We start from the raw sequence: 21,032 nt of genomic DNA on the forward strand, positions 1-21,032 counted from the left end.
GATTTTCCTGCAACTATGCAAATAACAATAATAAGATTGAAATTTGTAAGCAAGCAGCCAAAATAAAAAAGCAGTACAATGACAGGACTTTATGGGTGAGGCACAAGCAAGGCACAAACTAATAAAAAGCTATACAGGCCTATGTGTACTGGTAAATCTGATGGGATATTTAAAAAATACAGTAAAAGAATAGAATTTTACATCAAATCCCAATGGAGACATGATTGACCCTAATGGATGAGGTAACTGTATTACAGTTTACATTGAGGCCTGCAGTTTATTACCGTTAAAGCCTCTGAGAACCACAAATCACTGCAAAACGCAGGACGACTAAATGCCGTCGAGCATTATGTGTACGAGCACGTCATCTGCTGGATAGATGTTGTAACTACAACGCTAAATACCTTGGACCTCATGGTTATCAATACATAATGCTTGTGAAAATGACACGAACAGTTGCAATTATTATGCTGATAATATACATCACTCTTAACAAATATACATTGGACGTTTCTGGTAACCTCACTGAACCTTTTTTTTTCTCTTATATTGTGAATATTAAATTCTAATTCTAATAGAAAAAAAGCCATAATTTTGCCATATTTCAAACACGTGTCAACTAATAAACAGTCATTACCTACGTGAAATAAAGAAATCTATCGCACAATAATCACCGCGTTCTGGAAAACGGCGGCTCACTTTACCGCAGCGTTTACGACACTTTCCAAACACCCGCGTGTGAATGTGAACTCTGGAGAACTTAGGAGGCGTCACCACACAACTCCAAAGTCCGCCGCTCCACCATGAACGACTCTGTGCGTTGAACGGGTACTTTGAAAAAGTTCGACACGAATCGAGTTTCTTCAGCAACAAACTTTCGCCAGGAAATGGCCACGTGACCCGGACAAACGCGTCCTCCTTCCTCCTCCTACTGGCCTTGGGTGACCAGATGAAATACCAGCTGTGTAAGTTAATGCACTGCGACGTTAATTTGTGTTTAGAAACTCACCGAGTCTGGTATTGACAACGCCACTACAACTTGTTGTGTTGTGTTGCTGCAACACCTTGTCAGACACATCCTTCATTGGTGTGTGGCGAGACAGGGCCGTCTGTAAATGCTAAGCTAACGCTGCCCGGGTTACGGATCCCAGGTGTCCGACTTTCTCGTCCTGTCACACAGAGCTATATGCTCACTGGCTCTCGTTTTTTTTTTTTTTTGGTGACGCGTCGAGTGCCGCTTTTCGGCCCCGTCTAAACCTATGTGAACCATCGCAGTCGGTGGTCTTCAGAGGAACTAGTTCTTCTGAAGATTCCGGCCTTTAGTGACTAATGCGCACACATTTCATGGAGAATTGAAAAACTAAAAAAAAAAAAAACCACTTAAAAGTTCAATTCATTTTGATCAACTAAGTCGAACAAACTGATGAAGAATCAAAAGTACAAAAAGGTAAAAAAGAATCATAATTCCCAGAAGTGATGCTGGTCAAGCTTAGACTGGCTACGGGTCTGTACAGACGTCCCTGTGAGTGATACCTTTCATCACATATATACGTATAGACATATATACATATATACTGTGATTTATTACTTGGAACTAAACTCTCAATACTAATCTTGCAAAGTTGTGATATTTTTTTAAACTAACGGAGGCTTGTAACGCTTTGCAGTAGGTAAGTTTATTTTAATGTGCGACAGCGCGTTTTGCTGGGGAGAAGCTCACTGATTTAGAGTCGAGGATATTGTCAGATTGTCAGCTGTTCTACAGTCAGCAGACTTACAATGAGTTTACTTTTTACCCTCTGATTTTAACAAAGTATGGAAGAAAAAAAAATGTTTAGTGGCAACAATACCGAGATTAAACAGTTACAAAAAAGAAAGCACAGAAAAAAGCAGGTAATCATTAGCAGATTGAGAGCGGAACACACTGACCTTAACAGTACAGGCTGCTGAGGCCAGTGATAAGAGAGATACTGAAGGCCACGTTCTAGTATCACGCAGAAAATCTGTAGAAGACAGATGATACTGCAGTTACAGAAGATTCGGTTGTAGGCATACTGAGGTATAGAGACAACACAGAAGAACTGGACTAATGATACGCACATAGGACAAACATGAGGCAGTAATGTGGCTTACAGGAGGCCAGCTGCCATAAAATAAGCAGCAAGAAAGAGAAATTAAAAGAAGTAAATTACCATTTAACAGAAACGTTAAGGAAAGAATCAGCAAATGAGTGTTAAGTATTTTTTTTAAATAATGCAAATATTAGAATCCTGATCAACACTCATTCCAGTTGTTTGCTAAATGCCATAAAACGTCAAAAACTGTTGCGGTTTTTCCCCTTTCTCCACAGATTACTAGCTATCATGTCCCTGCCTGTCACTCCAGTCCTCTCAGTTGTCCCAACTCGGGGGCTGATGGATGAGACGTTCAAGGTGTTGGTGGAGAATCTTCCGCCAGTATTTCCAGTTACAATCCACTCCCTCCACCAGTCTGAGAACCAGGGCCACTGGGAGGCCTATGCGTACTACATGAGTGACCACAGAGGGAAGGTGTCTGGTGGGTTTTCGTCCAATATTACAAGTCCTCCAGAAAACTGTGATTATTTTTACTAGAAATGATCAGATGTCAGCGTCAAACAAATTCACTAAGTTTCCTCAGAACTAAGATGCTGGTGTGAAGACAGTGTGTCTAAGTTATTCTGGGTTGATGCTCATTGTATGAGGGTATTTTTCTTGTCCTGAAAGTTTCTTGCTTCTGTAGTGTCCGATGATTTGAGTTTTGGAGGGACGTACACAGGAAAAGAACCCATGGGTTTGCTGTGGAGTATGCGCCCTGTCCCAGGCAGCCCAGAAGGCCTCAGGTAATGTAAAGTAAAATGAAAGTGAAATGAATGAATGAATGAATGTTTTAAAGATGTTCTGTTTTTATTTCCATTCATTTGATGGGTCTAAGTGCAGAGGTGGGAGGGGAGAGGGGGCATGGCATCAAAGCTAGGATGCTGTGGTTATATGGCATGTAACTATAGAGTTTCCAGGGGAACTCAGGTTAATTATGATGACATTACAGGTTATGGACATAAGGCAAGATTAAAAAAAACCTTGCTAAGTAGATGATGACAAAAATACAGTGTGTGACAAGTGATGCTCTCCAGGTGGGAAACATACTGGAATCATTCAGTGTGATTTCCACTTCCCAAACATAGCATCATCTCTCTTGCTTATAGCAGAAATCGTGGGCAGCAAGTAGGAATATCCCCTACAGGTACAAATGCACTGTGGGTTTCAGGGAGGCTTTTCACTGTTCCGTATAATCAATAAGGTGAAACAAACTGTTACGGTGCACAAAAGTTAAGGAACACCTGGTGTCCTTTACCTGCTGTCAGGTTAAGGAAGGTAAACGTCTGTACCCCCATGCTGGTCAACATCTCGGTCTACAGTGGACACGATGGCTTCAGGAAATTGGCTCCTCTGGCGTCTGTGCTCACAGAGAGATGGTACTTGGCTCCAGGAGTCCAGAGGATCGATATCAGAGAGAAAGGAGTGATAGGGACCCTGTTTATACCTCCAGGTACACCTGCATCACTTGAAAACACATGATCTCTTTATCTAACTTCTGATCTTCAGAGTCATTTCTGTTCAGTGTAACTAAATTCAGTTTATACTGTACATACTTAAATATAATTTGTACTACTGCCGGTGCCCAGTTTACTGCATGCCAAAGGCAAACATTGTACTTGGTACTGCAGGGCATTTAAGTTTTTTCATCCGATAATTTTTTATAATTGTGTAGTTTATATAATACAGGCTTTGATCAACATTAAACCTGTGATTTCCACATTTTTTCTGCTTTTTATTTCTTCAGAAATAAATGGTCATGACCAAAAAAAAAAAAAAAGCGAGAGAACCAAACTAGTTAATAGTTGTTAGTAATTAAAGCTGGTATTTGATGAATTCTGATTTTTTTTTTTACACTGTGGTTTCCTTTGATCCTCCACCCCTTTCCTTCTTTGGTATGGTTTTGTCACTATTAATAATTAAAATAAAATCAGTCCTCCCTAAATCAGGTCCAGGACCCTTCCCTGGACTGCTGGATTTATGGGGAGGTGGTGGAGGGCTGTTTGAGTATCGTGCGGCTTTGCTAGCCTCTCGTGGTTATGTAGCTCTGGCGCTGCAGTATTTAACCAATGGGGAGCTGCAGTTCGTAGCTCTAGAGCTGCTGGACTACTTTGAGGTTTGGGTTTTTATTAATTGCTTTTATTATCTTACGTTTATATTAATATGAAATCTGTCAGTTCACACTAAAAATGTCCACTTACTCTGCTTTTCCTTTTGACTCCTCACAGACGGCATTTAATATAATCAAGCACCATCCTCAAGTGATGCCAGACAGAGTGGGAATTTTTGGTCTTTCCCTTGGTTCAATAATGACCATTTATTTGGCAGCAGAGAGCACTGTTATCAAAGTAAGTGTCAGAGGCAAAACACATCTGATTCTGTTGGCAATAATGCAAACTGAGCTTGACGCAATCTAATGTAAAGATTTGATTAACTTTTACACATTGTGATTAAAATCAGTAAATGTCTGGGGATTTTGGTGTTTGAAGCACCGGTTAATTCGCTCACGATAGCAGGTCTTTTATGGTTTAAAAATGATTTTTGTTACGAAATTGGCATATTCTGTCATTAATGATCAACGTAATCATTAACTACTGTATGCTGGTGTGTTTTCTGCTCTAACATCCCAGCATCATCTCCATGATCCCAGGACACTTTTCCACAAATGAAGTAGAATTACTTACTATTATGGTTCACATTATTATTGATTAGGGTAATAATCGGTTCTCATGGACACGCAGCTCCTCATGAACAGGTGGTGTTCCTCAGTCTACAAAGAACAATTGAAAGAAAATTATTGCAGTTACACGTAAGACGGTTTGTTGAATCTGACTTTAACACAACTTACAAAGTATGTGACCACTATAGACAAACTTCGAAATTGGTTTGATGAGGAAAGTTCTGGAAGATATGTGCCTAAGGCAAATATTTTATAAGTGTTCACATCTATAAATATTCTTTAAAAATAATCTTGTCTGCCAGGGTTCTATGCTGGCACAAGTCCTGTTTATACCTTCTGACATTTTTAGTAGTAACATTTTCTTCTGTGTCATTGTGTGGTGTTTCAGCCTCGCTGTTGTGTTTGTGTTAGTGGCACTCATGCGTTCCCACATGGGAAGATTCTCAGCGAAATCTATCAAGAGTTTGGCGACAAGGTATTGACTTCTCAGTAACATGTACACATTACATGAAGCTTACAGTTTGCTACAACGTAATGGCCGATATTTCTACAAGGTTCGCCTGGATAAGAACAACTATCAAATATGGCGAGGTATTGGTCTAGCAATACTCAGTGACCCTACAAAAAAAGTGGATGTGAGTACTTGCTGCACTAACTGATTTGCTCTTTCATTAGGTTTGATTTAAACATTTAAAATCAAATCTGTGCCATCAACCTTTTTACTGGGAGGTTTATCAAATTTACGGCTAATTATTTAATTTAAGTGGGGGTTGAATAATTTTGAGCGCAATTGCAGATGGTTTTATGCATTTTAGCTGCATGTCCAGACTGACGTATCTCAACTCAACACTTAGATGAGACGTTCAAAGACACTTGAAGGATGAAAAGCACAAAAAACAAACATTCGTTCTTTGTTTTAGGTGATGAAAATAAACTGTCCAATGTTGTTGGTCAATGGCCACGATGATCAGAACTGGTCTTCAACAGAGTCTGCTGAGGATGTGAGTACATATACATCTGACGATGAAGCTGTTTGTATTCATATGTTTAAAACGTTTGTGAAACAAGAGACAATGTTGGCATTACACATAATGTTTAATAAAAGAAATAAATGGATTAGTTACTAGTTACTAGTCATTCAGTAAATTTCACAATCAATTTGTCTAACGATTGGCATATAAAATATGGGTTTTACTACTATTATTAACTTAGAAGCACACAAGTCTCAGCTCATGTGACTGCTTATATATTCATGTGAATATATGATATTTTCCTAAAAACCTGGAAATATTAGGTACGAGGATTTAGACATGAGTTATTGCACTCTATTTGGGGAGGGTTGAGTTAGGAAGAGCATCCGGCACAAAAACTGTGCCAAATCAACATGCAAACAATGATGTGCTGTGGCGACTCTGAACTCACGGGATAAGCCGAAAGGACCAAAAAAAATTACAGTTCAGTTATTGTGGTTTTCATTTTACCTTTGACCCTCAGATCAACCATATGATGCGTGCAGAAGGTAAGGAGCACCTACTGACCAGACTGGAGTACCCTGATACCGGACATCTGATCGAGCCTCCATTCTCACCTCATTTCCGAGCTACTAAATTTATAATGAACACCAGAAAAGAGAAAAGTGAGTTTTACCTGGATGCACACGCAGACAGACTTTGTTCTTTTATTTTATGTCATCTTTTAACAATATTGGAGGAATTAGTAACAAGACTAGTCAAGTCAATATTTTACTAAAATAACACATTCCACCAAGGTTCTACCAACTTTCTAGTAAACATTAATACCACTGAAAAAAATCTAGACAACGAAATCGACATCTTTGGTCAGGAATCCTCAGTACTTTTCCACCTTGATTGGCCACCAACTATAAGCCCTACACGTGCAGATTTGTTAATATGTCCGATGTATGAATAAAAGCCTCATGAGGACTTAATTTACGAGCAAGGACCAGGTTACAGAGGGAGCTGCCACTTTTGGGTATGGCAGACCACCCAAATGGGGAGAGAGAAAAGAGGCAGAGGAATAAAGTGGTGGGAGATATGGACCGGAGAGGAGTGTTGGGTGGGGTTATGAAGGAACAAGAGCATACAGGTAAATGGGGGAAGGGGGGAGATATAGATTAGTAACAGGAAAAGGTGTGTGCAATGAGACTTTTGAGGCGTGGTGTGCTCCTGAACTTCAGATGACTAATCTCCATTTAAGACCTGTTTCTGTAGTAGTGCATGTTGCCTTAGAAACAGTGCAAATGAAAATTTGGCAGCTTAAACTGCCAGCGTTTATAATTATCGTTTTTGTTTGAGAGCTTGAAAAGTCGAATAGGAGTAAAATAGGGAAAATTCCCAACAAATTGCATGAAAATTTTTAGAGAACTTGGCAGTTTAAATTCTCACTATGGTGTCATATTTTGTAACCTTAGATATCTGCAAAAATATTACAACTGTGTTGTTTTTCCTCCACATTCCTGACTGACATTTTCTCAAATAAAATGTGTATTGCAGCGATATTGCTGTGGGGAGGACAAACCAAACCCCACGCAGATGCACAGGAACATTCCTGGAGGAATATTTTGACTTTTCTGCAGCAGCATCTGTACGGCAGTCCCAATTCAAAGTTGTGAATAACAGCATGAGCACAGAATCTGATTCATAATTTCATTGATTTGGTAACATTTAACCATTTAAGAAAAGTTCTGCTTGTGTTTAGACAGAGAATCAGAAGTTTGAACCCTGTTAAAAATAATTTATAAAACCACTGTTTCATTCCTTAAAGGGTAATGGATCTTAAAAACTATAGTTAAGAAAATAGGTTCATTTTATTGACAATTACCAAATTCCAGCACTTCTAGACAACTGAAACAGGACGTTGACTGCTAGCCAACATCACCATTTGAGAAAGTAATGTTAGTATTGATATGCTGCATTGTTTGGTCACTAAGCATCACAGTTTTGTATCACTCAGAATTTACAATACAAATATAAAGTATTGTAAATATTACTCAAAGAACAAATTGCTGTATTTGAAATGTAATGGAAATCTTTTATGAACTCATGTTTTAGCTGCTTCAGTTTAGACACTTTTCATTTCTACATGGATAAACTTATAAACTGCAGTCAGTACAAAACAAATCAGAAAGCCTTACAGCTTGGAGAACAAAATCTCTCAGATTGTGGTTAAGGCACATCTCCCTTAAACAGTCCTTATTCCTTCAGTAAGGGCAGAATGTAAAAACAGTATACAGTATAAGCATGTGCTTGTGTGACATCATTTGTGCACCATAAGCTTCAGGATATGCTCCACCTGTCGTAAAGTCGGCTTGCTGATCGGATAGCAAGGTAGAAGTTTCTCTTGAGCCCCTGATGGCTTAACAAAGTACCTGAAGGGAGGAAACAGCTGGTGAGCCCCTCAGCCTACATAGCCAACTGAGAGCATTAACACTAGTATGAGACTTTGAAGGATGCTAGCATTCGTACTCTTGCAGCACAGAGCATTACAGAATTGTCACAGGTGGGAAAAAATAAATAAATAAAAAACACATTTTAGCATCTCACAGATTATTAAAGTAAAACGAATGCATGTGATGACAATTTGAAATGTCACTCTGAATCATTTTATAAATGAGAGATCATGATATTTAATAAATGTGCAAAAGTTTCAAAAACACATTAAAGTGAAGGTGAAGTGAATACTTTGTTTTCAAATGACATTATGGATTTTTTGAGGTCACTAGATAAATATATTTTAAAGAAAGCAGTGGCAGTTGCTGATCTATGCCTGGAAAATCACTGTTTGCGTGAGAACTTTAGCATTTGCAGTGCATGATTTTCTGATCGTCAGAGTGTCACCACCGTTCTGAATGTTGACCAGAACAAACCTGAACTCCTCTCTGAAGTGTGAGCGAAGGTACTGAGCCAGCTGGCTGTTGTACTGCAGACAGTCCAGCAGGAGGCAACAGCGCTGGTACAGCAGAACTGACTGAAGGGGTCTCAGAATGGACTCCTGCAGCTCAGACAGAACCAGCACTACCTGCTGGGCCTGGTACCCAATGAAAGACAACTGCAGAAAGAACACGTTCCAGTTAGAGTGTGGATGTCAATACAATCTCTACAGCAGTGCTTTTTTTTGGTTCTGTTTTTTTAACCAGATGTGGATGAGGCTGCAGAACTTGAAGGATCCAGCCAACAGACAGGAAATTCTCAGCAGAGGAACAGCGACTGGTCTGAAACACACACACACACACACGATCTCTACTGCGTTGATTTTAGCAAGCTGCATTTTTGACCTTAGATTATGATATATGTGCAATAGGTTAGTTATGATTTTCCATTTTCATTTAGAGAATTGTATTTTTTTTTTATTAAATACCCTTTTAAAACAGTTTGGAAATTATTATATATTCTTTTATATGGAATACTTTTATATGGACTTTAACTCACACAACTGTAATAACATCCATTTGACTTTTTGCTAAAAGATGAAAATCCCATGTAAACATTGCCAAAATACACATTTTTCTAACTTAAGGATAAAAAAAGCCTTTTGTTTTAGTTTTGTCTACTTAGAGATATTTGATAAACATGGGCCTAGAACTCACCTCATGGCCTAGAACCAGGAGCTCAAAGAGCAAAGAGCAGGCATCATCCAGATACTCAGACAGTAAGGCCTGAAGCTGAGAGAGACACAGACTGAGAACTAGAACAAATATGTAGATAAATAAATGATGTTTAAATCAGTGGAGAGCAGCTCACATTAGAGTCCGTTGGAGTTCCTTGTGTGTGCGTTTTTATTTTCGGATCACAAATCAAGGCCATCAACATTCTGGAGGCCAGGGCGCCTCTGCAGAAAGGAAGACAAACTGAAGAATATGTAACAAGATATTACATAGACACCCTCCACTTTATAGGGCTTTTGTGGATAATTATCTCAAGCTACCTGATGGGCAAATTAAACATTCTACAATATGATAGAATGAAATAAAGCCAAGTATGTTTGTTGAAGGCAGATTGTCTGGGTAGAAGATGTGAGGCTTGGATTTGACAGTACATTCTGTGGATTCTTAGGCTGTCTCGGGAGGTTAGCCAAATGAGAACAGATGGAATATTTACTTTTTGGCAGAAAGGAGGTCGATCCTGGCTGCTTCAATCTCTGTTTCTCTGAACATGACAGAGAGTGTCTGGATGATCAGGATGCTCAATCTGAAGACAAACAGCAGTGGTGTTGGTGTCAGATCCTTAATGACTACAATTTAAAGCCTGTATTATTGGCCCTAATAGGCTTGACATGAATATTAGTTATAACGCATTAAACACAAAATAAGCAACCTATTAATTGTAAATGTAAAACTGTTTATCTACATGCATGGACAGATAATGACAGATCCCTGGAAACAGACATGCCATCAGCCTCCCAGCGCTCTCACAGAGGATATGCAGACTTTGTGGTGTCTGCATCTTTTATAGTAACTTTTGTGTTGCCATTTTGTGGCCATATTTTGCTCCTGTTTGTAGTTTTGCATATTTTGAAAGCTGGTTCCCAAGAAACATCGTTAATTTGCTCCAACTGGTTCACAGTAATCTAGGGTCGGGGACAGCTAAACAATGAGCAGGAAGTTCGTATTGGAAGTATCTCAACAAACTGCATCGCTGTCTGGTATCAAAGCTGCATTGCTCTGACCACAGGTCCCTACAAAGGACACTAAATGCTGCTGGAAAATCATTGGCACCTGTCTCCCATCACTACAGGACACATTTCTGATACGGTGTGCCCACTCTTGCCATCTGGGAAAAAACAAAAAAAGCTTACAGTAGTTGATCTGCTGTGTAGACTCCACTGGGGCTCTGACAGTTGTGAAGAGAGTCCTCCAGAGTCTGAACCAGGAAAATACACACCTCACTAGACTGCAACACAGAGGCATATTCACAAATGCTTGTCACACAACAATAACCATATGAAGTGATGCTAAAGTCTGCAGCCAACAATACCCCTTTCTTAAATTAAGTTACTTAGATTGTGACAGTAAAAGTATAAAAGTGTAAACCACCCACCCTCCAGAAGACTCTCCGTAGTGTGATGTTGTGTTGAGCAGCAGTTCTCAACTCTTGCAGCAGCAGGTACAAAGTCTCCACACTGATCTCATCCTGCAGCAGCTCAGAGCTCAGCTGACTGAAAAGGTGACCTGTTCTCTCCCAGCTACACACACACACACACACCATGTTACATCTGGCAGTAACACTTCTCTGTAACCCAACAATCTGGTCATGCTGTGTGTAATGCAGCCAAGCAAAACAATACCTCTTTCATCAATAAAATACTTGCACATTAAACAGCATTTCAATCGTATAACAAAGTTAGGAAAAACTTGAGCCATAATTGTGGCACATGCAAATATTTACTCACTACCTTGTGCCTGTAGAGTTATTTACCTGATGGCAGGACTTCCAATACTCCTCGGTCTGTAGAGTGGGTCTAATAGCAGAGTGGACCTCTACACACACACACAGACAGGTTTGTTCACTTTAAAAAAGACATTACATCGACTTTAAATTTATTGGAGACTTTTAGATGCACCTTCCTATGCACTTAAATATAAAAATAAAAAAAAATGTCCTATCTGTTCTTTCTTACAATTGCATCTCACAAACAGAACATAAATTCACGGTTCCCATTTGCTTCTAGCTTATGTTTTTGTGTCCTATGTATGTATTTATTCTTCAGGTTTGTCTCCATCATCACTCACAATCATGAAACTGTTCCATGAACTCTGAAGATGAAGGTAAAGTCTGGAGGTCTGTGATACAGCATAAAGATGCAGCTCAGCCTCCCCTTCCTCTTCATTGTTCACAATGTCTCTCCGCAGCAGATGAGACAAAACAGAACTGATCCTCCCTGGTACCTGGAACATCGCATCAACACCTTTATGTAACTTTGCATCAGGAAATGATTTCAACATCTGCAAACAATTTTCAGGAGGTATAATGCCATCTCTGAGAGGAATTATGTCTACATGGTTGATTTTACCTTAACCACATTAATATGTTTAATTATTAACATGTTTACATTTTAAACATTAATCAACTAATCATTTTTGTCAGCCAATATATCCATTCTTACCTGACCACTCCCTGTGGTCCTCAGATTTTGTTCTGAAACTGATGGAGGTAATGTGGGTGAGCTGGTAGAGGAGTAGAGCGAAGGTGCTGTGGAGGGAGGCTGGGTGGGAGGGTGTGGGACCCTCACAAGGCCCAGAGTCTCGGGATTTGGGCAGGAGACAGAGCGTGTGGGCTTTAACAAATTGACCTCTTTCCTGTGTTCACTGTAGTTCCTGATAAATGGGAGGGGGGTGGGAGACGACAGATAAGATAATGAAAGGAACTTTTCATTTGGTCATATTCTTCTGTTTCCCCATGTCATCCCAAGTGTCCAATCTTTACAAAGTCAGATGACAATTTCCCATTTCAATGGCTTCAGAGTTTCCATGTCTAAATTAGGACCGACTATTTTTAGTGTATGAACTGAACCCATTCAGCTGCCAAACAAACCAGGACAGGGGTGCACAATGCATAACATCTCTCTACTGGATATCATTTACAGGCACCAGAAAGGGAGGGGGAATGCTGTTTGACTGTAGACTGGATTTACCATCAGCATTTAACAACATAAAGCCTTACTGTTTTACAGGAAAGTGTCCTTTCATTTTCATTTATCTGCTGGTTTGGCTCTAAGCACCAAGCAGAAGAATTCAATAAACAGGATTTGAACCCAGTTAAGCAGCCTGTCTGGCCTTCATAAAAAGCAGCTACTACATAAAGTACAGCCCATCCTGTCTTACAGCTCCCACCCACTGCATCTAGAATTCCATGTGTTGCCTTCTGGCCACACGTAACAGATTAAAACACTCTTTCCTACCCTCTGCTATCACAACAGTATTTACAGGGGATACATTATCTATGCTGCAATGACAGTTTCTCTATGTACTTTATGGACGTTGTCTTGTATTGTCTGTCTTGGTGCTTCTCCACTGCACATTTTAATCTACATAAATAATTGTCCTTCGTGAATAATAAATGTATTCTCTAGTCTTTTCTGAGACCATCAAACCTACTTTCTAATTGTCTGTAGCTATTCTTATATTGTTTCCATTACTTTATAATGCCTGCCAAGGCCTCTCAAAGAAACTCATCTCTCTAGAATAAATAAATCATAAGCTACTCGAGCCATGAGAAATTGAGACAGCTTTCACTTGGAACACATATTTATAGTTGTTTCCTGATTAAAAATGAAATTCATTTTGGCATTTATGTCTGAACCATCGTCTAAAAATCATTACCATGGTCACCATCATGTGTATGTATGCAGGCATCTACACTTCTAAGCTCCTAAACTTTTAACTCTCCACCACTCTTCCTTCTGTCCGCAGACAACTGTAAATGTTTTACAGCTCTCTGAGTTTGTTTGTCTCCTTGACTCCCGGTACCTACTATTGTTCTGCAACTTAAATCCAGTTTTGGGCTTGTCCTTGTATTATGAGGTTAACCTCTTGAGTGTTTGCCACCAGAGGAGCTGCTTGTCTCTGTCGGATTGTGTCTCGAGGGTTTTTTTCTGTCTCTTTGGGATTATTTTGGATCTCTTTGAGACAGTCCTGGTCTTAACTGAGCTCTGACATTCTTGTTGGAAAGCCACAGAACCTCATTTGCTCATTAAGTAAGGTCTGTTTTTGCTATTTAACTGCTGCGCATATAAACCAAGTACAGCTGCTGTCCTACACAAAGAACCAAGATATAAACTCCCAAAGAAGATACAATTTTATGTCTACTTCTAACAATGCAAGGTTTTTAGTATCCCTTTAAGACAGTTAAAAAGAGAAACCACAGACAGTCTCAGTTTCCACCCAGCAATATCAACTGACACAGCAGAGACCCGTTTTACGTAATGCTTACCTTTGTGTAGGATATCCTGTAGGGGGAGATAAGGACATAGGACGGTTAAATTACAAGTGTAGATATCAGGAGAAAGACAAAGACACAAGCTCTAGGGTCAGATCAAATTTTCCATCATGATTGAAATAAGCACCACGACCGCACCACAGGAAAAAGTCTCCTGACTTTACTGTAACAAATTGCTGTAATTTATACAGTACAGTTTTACAATAACTTCTTGTTCTGTCATTTTACAAGTAACACGGCAAAGACAGCATCACAAAAGACAAGTTACACTTGTAACTTGTAACAAACACCTACACTGTTTGTAAATGACTCCATACCTTTGCATCATTTTAACGTAATACTACCTAGTTTAGACGTTTAGGCCTGCAATTTCCAGAAGGTAACTACATGTGTACGTTTGTAATATTGTCCTAATTGAGTGCAGTCTTTGATGGTTATAATGTTAATTAGCGCTTTTGTGTAATTACTGTTATTAGCTACTGTCTAAAGCTAAAACTAGCTCGGTGTGATACAGTCTGAGCGTTTAGTTGACAGAAATGCCTGAGGAGGAGCAGCTGACAGTTCTGTTAGTGTTGGGCTCCATGGACCGGCAAGTACAAACCAACTCCATGTGTTATTTTTTTTTAGCTTTGAGCAGATGAAGCAGCCATTAGCTCCCAGGTTATGACTCAGGCCTGTATGTTGAAAATTATTATTATTATTTCAGTTGCATTTAAACCGTTTAGTGTCACACTGTCCCTGCTTTAGTTGACATGACAGTGACTCTAAAGCTGCTGACCTGTGTCCACACTGCATGTATTAAAACAGTGATGCTTTATATCTCAGAGGCAAGAGAGGAGATGGGAAAAAGTTCAAGTCAAATTTACTCATTAAAAAGGAACAAATTCAACCCTAAAATTGAACCAGCTATAAAATATGTGACAGATATATTAAAATGAAGATAAACAGTAAAACTCTGCTCATTACGGGAGTCAAAGTCTTTTTACTGCGACTTTCTTGAGTGGAAAAAAAAAGTTATTAGCAGTTATTCAGCCAAATGCTATTTATCCCATTGCACTACTACTTTCTTGTATTGTGATGGCATGGCAGAATCTTTGCAAGTAGTTCTGCAGAAACACAGGCCAATCTGAGCTATTAGGCGTATTTATGTAATTTTAAGATATTTCATTGGAACCAATGCAACCAAGAAGACAAAAACAACAGTCAATCTTTGTGTCTCTTCAGGCAAGTGTACTTTAATGGCTTTGAGCATAAGTCACATACTGTACAAAAGATGAGGATTCTTTCATCTCAGATTAAAGCTATGTAAAACTGTTGACTTTTAATAAAAGTTGTTTTTTTTTGGCAAGATTTTGGATTACTTTTGCACTACACTATTGTTTTGTGAATTATTCAGAGCTCTTTACTGGCAACTTACTGTAGGACATGTGCTCTTGTCTTTTTGGTAATGTTTGCTCTGTTTGGTAAAAACTATACAGGAACTTCTGTTTAAAATAGATCTATTAAAACAAATACTAACCTTCAAATGTGCGTGTTATCGACGGGCAGTAGCTATTTTTTTGAAAGGATGTCGATGAAGAAGGAAGTGCCTCCTTTTTGCCTCTACTTAACCAATCTTGTACCTTCCCAGCAGTGTTTTCAGTGACATAGATGATTCGTATGTGCTGGCAGCATTCCCTGGCTTTCCCACTGAGGAAATCTGGGAGGTCATGGACCTAAAGAGATGAAACAGAGGAAAACTGGTTTAATATGTATCTCTGATTGTGATTAGGTTAAGTAGACACGGGTTAGGATGTTTCTTTATCCACATAAGGAGTAAGATATCCAGACTTTCAAGTACAAGCAGAGGTAATTAAATTAAATACAATTGTAAATATATGAGCAGGAATAATATGTGACTGGACTAATATTTCAACAGCAAGAGGGGAATGAAATGTTCACTGTGCTTCTTATTAATATAATTAGTTAGGATAGAATTTTAAAAATCAGGAAAGAGGTAACAAACATTGTGCCTGAGCTTATTTAGAGTCAAGTTTTGTACTCCTGGACATAAGCGTGTCTAACATGCTGAAATGAAATCCATATTAGTCATTCACATAATGATTATTTCTGATAGTTATTCTAAATAAATGTCCAAAATCTATACAAAAACCACACCAGAGAAATGCTTTAGAAGTTGCCTGAGGATCACATTTGTTTTTGTTTAGTATGGGGACACTATGTGATACACACTGATATAAAAAAATAAATAAATCACTGACCAGGGCAGGCAAAGTTAAATTACCCACCCCAGATACAGAAAAAAAAAACTTTAAAAAGAAAAAAACTTTACTGTGTTTTTTGTTTACCCAATAGGGTTTGCAGCTCTGTCATTAAGGCAATAGAAGCTCTAATCTGTTCACATGCAGACAGGAGTAACACTGAAAAAGTATTTTTGACCTCTGATATAAGAAGATGAGAGAGAATTAGAGGCTTTTACAGCACGACAAACACACACAAAGCTCCTCTTCTGGATACTGTGTTATGTAGTGTGACATTGAGACTGAACTTATTTTAAGCTGTTAACTGTCTAAATCAGATCACTACAGTTAAATATAGCCTATTAGCTAATATCTTCATTAGACAGGAAAGACCTTTTTTTTTTTGCAAGCACCAGTCAGGTAAGCAAGGCTACCAGCCTCTGTAGGTGTTAACATGTTAACCCGACCCAAAGAAGGTCAAGTTAAAGAAAGGATAATTATCAAAGAGTCAATAAATAAATAAATAAAAATTACAAAAAACCAAACATAAATTTCTTGTGATACCAAATTTATCAATTGATCCTTTTAGATTATTAGAAAGGTTTTTATTGTTAAATTATTATAGTAATTCAAATTACCACGTAAATTTGGAATTCAGGATGTTTTATATATAAGATGAATATGGGCTGCCATTTAGATGAAGCAGAAACTTAAGGTAGGTTTTATGTGAACTTGCTGTTATTCTGAGGTTTACTTAAATTGTTAATTGCTTTCCTTGGGCTTTGAACTGCTAGTGTGACAAAATAATTGCTGTCCTGGGAAACTGTCATTTCACTCTGCTGCATGACATTCTACATCGAAACAGGCTAGCAGATCTATTTAAGTAAATCAATACAGAAACGTACCATCTGATCTTCTGGTTGACTTAAAAGTCCACTGCTTTGCACCCTGACCTGATCAGCTTTATTTTAGCCTAGTCTAATGCACTTCAAAACACCAAGCTCTGCCCGGATACCAATTACTACTCTGGGTAACATCTAGAAAACAGTTAATACTTGCCACCATAACCAGCTAATATGGCAAATCTAAGGCCAGGTCCTATTCTAGCATTGAAAACCTGTACCTCAGATAGCATAAACAGTGGTAGGAATGGTTACCATGGAAACCATTTTTACTTACAAAACATTCAGTTCAAATGATGTGTTTTTTATATTAGTATGACCTGTAGAAAAGGTGTGAACAGACGTTAATAAGTCAGAGTAACCGATCTGTAGTCTAAAGAGTTTAACAGGGATCAAACAGCAGGAGCCTGTTAGTTAATGAGCAGAGACTGTGACGAACAGGTAAGTTAATTAGCCTTGATCATGCTTGGACCTGAAACTAAAGGTGATTTTGATAATTAATCAGCTGATTACTTTCAGGATTAAGGATACACTAAACCAATTCACTTTACAAAAACACCCCGTCACAATTTCCTGGTTTTTATAAAACAGCACTCTGTAACCTAAAAAAAAAAAAAAAAATTGGAGCAAAATGAAATTACCTGGGTAGCCTTTCATAAACCTTTCATAACCGAATATGTGTAATTTTTTAACCAAAATGAAAAAAATTCCCTACTTGCATTTTCTGGTTTGCAGGGTTGGTTTTTGTAGAACAAGCTCTTTGTTTTGAGCTTGAAAAGCCCATAGACCCTGAATTCAAAGTTCATTAACAAAGAACTGCTCTGTCTGTGGAAACCCAGTCATGACTCTAGATAATCTGATCGAGAGTTTTGTTTCTACCACCAAAGTACAAGAACAAAAACTACAATTCTGAGTCCTCAGCCAGTTGGATCAGATTTGAAGAGCGGATCTGAACCTATATGTAGGGTCAATTTAGACCTTTAGTTAATTATTTATTAATATATTTACTCCATATTGTGTGTCGTATGATCAGTGGAAATAATGGGACTTAAACTTTTACGGATTTCTGCTGCAGTTTTTGTGATTCTTAAATAAATACATTAAAAAGGTTAACTGCTGACTTGATGAGAAAGAATCAGTTTAATTTACTTACGTCACCTTTTTTTCCCACGGTTCGTTTCAATGACTAAACGATTAATTAAAATACGATTTTAAAAAAAATGCGAGCTATTCAGTTTACGACATTAACTTACAAAACTCGGAATATCCTCAAATGGAAGAAGCTGGAAGAAAGCTTTTTAGTGGATTGGGATTTCAAATGATCACTTGACTGTTTCTTAATGCAGTGGAATTAGCTTAAGTTTTTACCACTAATTTATTTTAGTTAATTAGCTTTAGCTGCAGAAATGACCAAGTGTTACGTTAACTGTAACGGTTATTGTGAACTTTGAACCCACCAGTTCGATGTCCCGCACGCGCCTGAAGCTCACGGCCACGGTAAGCGTGCGCGGCGCGAACTCGGTGACGTACAGGCCCTCATCGGTCAGCACCACGTGCATGTACACCTTGTTGATGGTCTCGGACACCACCACGCACGGATCGCAGGCGCGGATGCGCTCGTACAACGTGCGGTCCGTGTTCCGCCTCAAGAAGGAGTCCAGCTTAATGTTTCGGGGGTGCGAGAGAGTCCTGGAGTCTGTACGAGCCATGACGGTACCAGCGGAGCTGTCAGCACCAAGTTGAGAATGTCAAACTCCGCGAGGGGCAGAAACAAGCGGACGGTTTTCCTGACTCTCCATCCGTTGAGTTTGTCTCACGGCGATTGTTTAAAATAAATGACAGAACAGGTGCTTCTCGCGTCCACTTGTCACACACTGAGCAGGTGAGCTGCCCTCGTCGCTCACTGCACGCTGTTTCTGATTGGTTGGCAATAAAGGGGGGGCGATGCTGATTGGCTAATCAATCCCTATTTACTAATATATTCATGATTAGAACATCCACGGACAAGTTACTGAACGCGCTGTTCTGCGGACACAGGAGTACAGTTTCTGACTTTCTTCGTTTGAATGCCAGTCAAAAGCCAAAAACGGCATCAACCAAAATGTCCGAAAAGAAACACAATAATCTTAAACAGATAACAAAAACAGACGAAACGCCTACAACTGACATGACACATTTGGAGGTTCTTCTGTCTGGGGGTCTGGTAAAAGAGGGATGTGGGGCTTTTACCTGTCTGTGTTCAGGGACAAATTTTTTAATAATCCGTCTATGAGTCTATAATTATTGTGCAGCTGGTTACATAAGCCATGTGAAACTATATGGTATTTTCGTTTTTAATGAACAAATTTAGTTGCACTTTTAAAATCCTACCACTAGATGGCAGTGCATTGTAGATTACTTCAATCTCTCGTAACGTCAGTGTCTAACACTTGTTGTCATTGTAACTTATTTTTATTGTGCATCTTATTAAATATACAGTGGTGAGACTTTGTTTTTTTGCTAATGTATCATTAAATGAAATAATCACAGTGTTTCTTTGTTTGAAAAAAATGTGGAAAATGTCAGAGTGTGTCCTTCACCCACTTTCTCCTCCTTCTCGGCCTTCTCTCCATCATCACACACACACATACAGAGAGAGAGAGAGAGAGAGAGAGAGAGTAGGTGGCTGGAACTTAGAAGGGGAGCTTTGTAAAAGGGTGAAAAGATAAATGCCTTACACACAAACACACCATGAAGGGACACACTCAGTCCTTTATGCCAAAGTCCGAGACACCAACGAGGCACAAACTATGGTTCCAGCTAATCAGGCTCTGTGGATTGAAGCTGTTATGTTATTACATTTTCTTTCCTCTGGATGAAAATGCTACAGAAATAGTATGGGCAAATTATGAGGCAATGGCATCCTGGGCACACACCCATTCTTCCTCTCTGAGTGAAAGACATCCAGTCTGACAGAGACATAAACATGTTATTTTGCTCTTTTTTACTTAGTCATCGCTGAGTTTGTTTTGGGCACTATGTTGTATGCTTTTGTGGTCAGTTTGTTTGCCTTTGGGGTCAGTTTTGTTTCTGTTTTCTGTCACTTTGTGGTCCCTATGTGTCATTTTGTCATTTTGTGATCTGCTTTTTGTGGGCCATTTTTTCTCCTTGTAGTTGGTCACTTTAATTTTGTGTCTTTTTTGTTTTTTCTTGGTTTTGTATCATTTTGTACTAATTTCTGTCCTAACTTTGTTCTCATTTTGTGAATGACCACAAAAAAGCCATTTTTTGTGCAAATGTGTGTCTTTGCAGTCCCTTCATGTGTCTTTATGGGTGTGTTGTGTCATTGTGTGTCCCTTTACAATTGTTTTCCATTTCTTTGTAGCCGTTTTATGTCTTGTTTTGGTCTTTTTGTGTGTCTTTGTAGTCATATATAGCTATGAAATGAAATTTAGATTTAATGTGATTATGTTTCAAGATATGAACACTTACTATACAAATATATTTGCAAATGTCCAAATTTAATTTAAAGAGGTCAAAAGAAACTAAATGTATGGTGATATGGGCAGAAAATGTTGTTCTGAAACTGTTTTATGGGTAAAGCTGTCAGTGGCTGAAGTTATATCGCCTCATTTCTGTGGTTCTGGTCAGCTGGTTTGCACTGTACCCCTCCATCATCATCATTATCCTCATTGTGTGCGCAGCTGCAAACAAGAGTTGTTGACTGACCTGTCACACTGCTCTCTTTGTCCTGCAGCAGAAGAAGAATGCAGTCACATTTTTCTCACACACACGAACACACACACACACACACACACACACACAGTGTTTTCAGTTGGTGCTGACCCATTTGGAGAAAATGAGGATCATAGTTTACAATATAAAGATGTGCTTATATCTGTGAATTTGCCCACCTGTGCAATACATGATGAGTTTGTACAGTGCTTGTGTAATGTGTTGGTGTGAACTGATGCGTTGGTTTGATTAAGACTTTGTCAGTATTTAACTGTAAAGTAACATTTCATACACCAAACAAACACTTTTTACAGCAAAATACTGTCTGTTACTTAAGTAATTGTTGGTTGCAGCCTTCCAGTACATAAGTGACACATTACTATACAACAAACCTGTCAGAGCCTTTGTTTTTTTCGTGAAGATGGGGC

At 38.8% G+C, this 21,032-nt stretch overlaps 3 protein-coding genes across 5 annotated transcripts in view; 1 reads left to right on the forward strand and 2 right to left on the reverse strand.

Moving 5' to 3' along the window:
• Window positions 1-1,523, reverse strand: part of srgap1b (SLIT-ROBO Rho GTPase activating protein 1b) — a 66,166-nt gene extending 64,643 nt beyond the window's left edge. Inside the window, exon 1 of the mRNA XM_067490207.1 lies at window positions 1,010-1,523. The gene's annotated coding sequence lies outside the window, so the exon portion shown is untranslated. The remainder of the gene's footprint in view (window positions 1-1,009) is intronic.
• On the forward strand, window positions 732-8,492 carry LOC137106639 (peroxisomal succinyl-coenzyme A thioesterase-like). 2 transcript variants are annotated; one of them, XM_067490225.1, is made up of 11 exons: window positions 732-965; window positions 2,351-2,556; window positions 2,761-2,860; window positions 3,383-3,567; window positions 4,049-4,230; window positions 4,343-4,462; window positions 5,183-5,269; window positions 5,349-5,429; window positions 5,715-5,795; window positions 6,289-6,430; window positions 7,308-8,492. In XM_067490225.1, exons 2-11 carry the CDS (start codon window positions 2,364-2,366, stop codon window positions 7,424-7,426), a joined length of 1,290 nt encoding a protein of 429 aa, XP_067346326.1. In that variant the 5' UTR covers window positions 732-965; window positions 2,351-2,363; the 3' UTR covers window positions 7,427-8,492. The 2 variants fall into 2 exon arrangements, with proteins under 2 accessions (XP_067346326.1, XP_067346327.1); XM_067490226.1 differs by having other exon boundaries at window positions 733-965; window positions 4,064-4,230.
• Window positions 8,071-18,772, reverse strand: c21h12orf56 (chromosome 21 C12orf56 homolog). 2 transcript variants are annotated; one of them, XM_067490211.1, is made up of 14 exons: window positions 18,348-18,772; window positions 15,268-15,463; window positions 13,743-13,758; window positions 11,917-12,127; window positions 11,543-11,698; window positions 11,229-11,290; window positions 10,851-10,995; window positions 10,609-10,703; window positions 9,912-10,001; window positions 9,555-9,642; window positions 9,401-9,475; window positions 8,948-9,025; window positions 8,681-8,862; window positions 8,071-8,182 (listed from the first exon to the last, which is right to left on the reverse strand). In XM_067490211.1, the coding sequence occupies exons 1-14, from the start codon at window positions 18,597-18,599 to the stop codon at window positions 8,071-8,073; spliced, it is 1,758 nt and encodes a 585-aa protein (XP_067346312.1). In that variant the 5' UTR covers window positions 18,600-18,772. The 2 variants fall into 2 exon arrangements, with proteins under 2 accessions (XP_067346312.1, XP_067346311.1); XM_067490210.1 differs by lacking the exon at window positions 8,071-8,182 and having other exon boundaries at window positions 8,523-8,862; window positions 9,401-9,469.
• Between the last annotated feature and the right edge of the window lie 2,260 nt (window positions 18,773-21,032).

Source organism: Channa argus, chromosome 21 (genome assembly GCF_033026475.1).
Source record: "Channa argus isolate prfri chromosome 21, Channa argus male v1.0, whole genome shotgun sequence".
NCBI classification, from domain to species: domain Eukaryota; kingdom Metazoa; phylum Chordata; class Actinopteri; order Anabantiformes; family Channidae; genus Channa; species Channa argus.

Coding starts and splice junctions, on each gene's coding strand:
- LOC137106639 (XM_067490225.1), top strand. CDS start 2,364: ATGTCCCTGCCTGTCACTCCAGTCCTCTCAGTTGTCCCAACTCGGGGG. Junction 2,557..2,760: donor CCACAGAGGGAAGGTGTCTG/GTGGGTTTTCGT, acceptor TTGCTTCTGTAG/TGTCCGATGATTTGAGTTTT. Junction 6,431..7,307: donor GAACACCAGAAAAGAGAAAA/GTGAGTTTTACC, acceptor TGTGTATTGCAG/CGATATTGCTGTGGGGAGGA.
- c21h12orf56 (XM_067490211.1), bottom strand. CDS start 18,599: ATGGCTCGTACAGACTCCAGGACTCTCTCGCACCCCCGAAACATTAAG. Junction 11,291..11,542: donor CATGGAACAGTTTCATGATT/GTGAGTGATGAT, acceptor GTGTGTGTGTAG/AGGTCCACTCTGCTATTAGA. Junction 9,643..9,911: donor GACCTCCTTTCTGCCAAAAA/GTAAATATTCCA, acceptor TCCTTTCTGCAG/AGGCGCCCTGGCCTCCAGAA.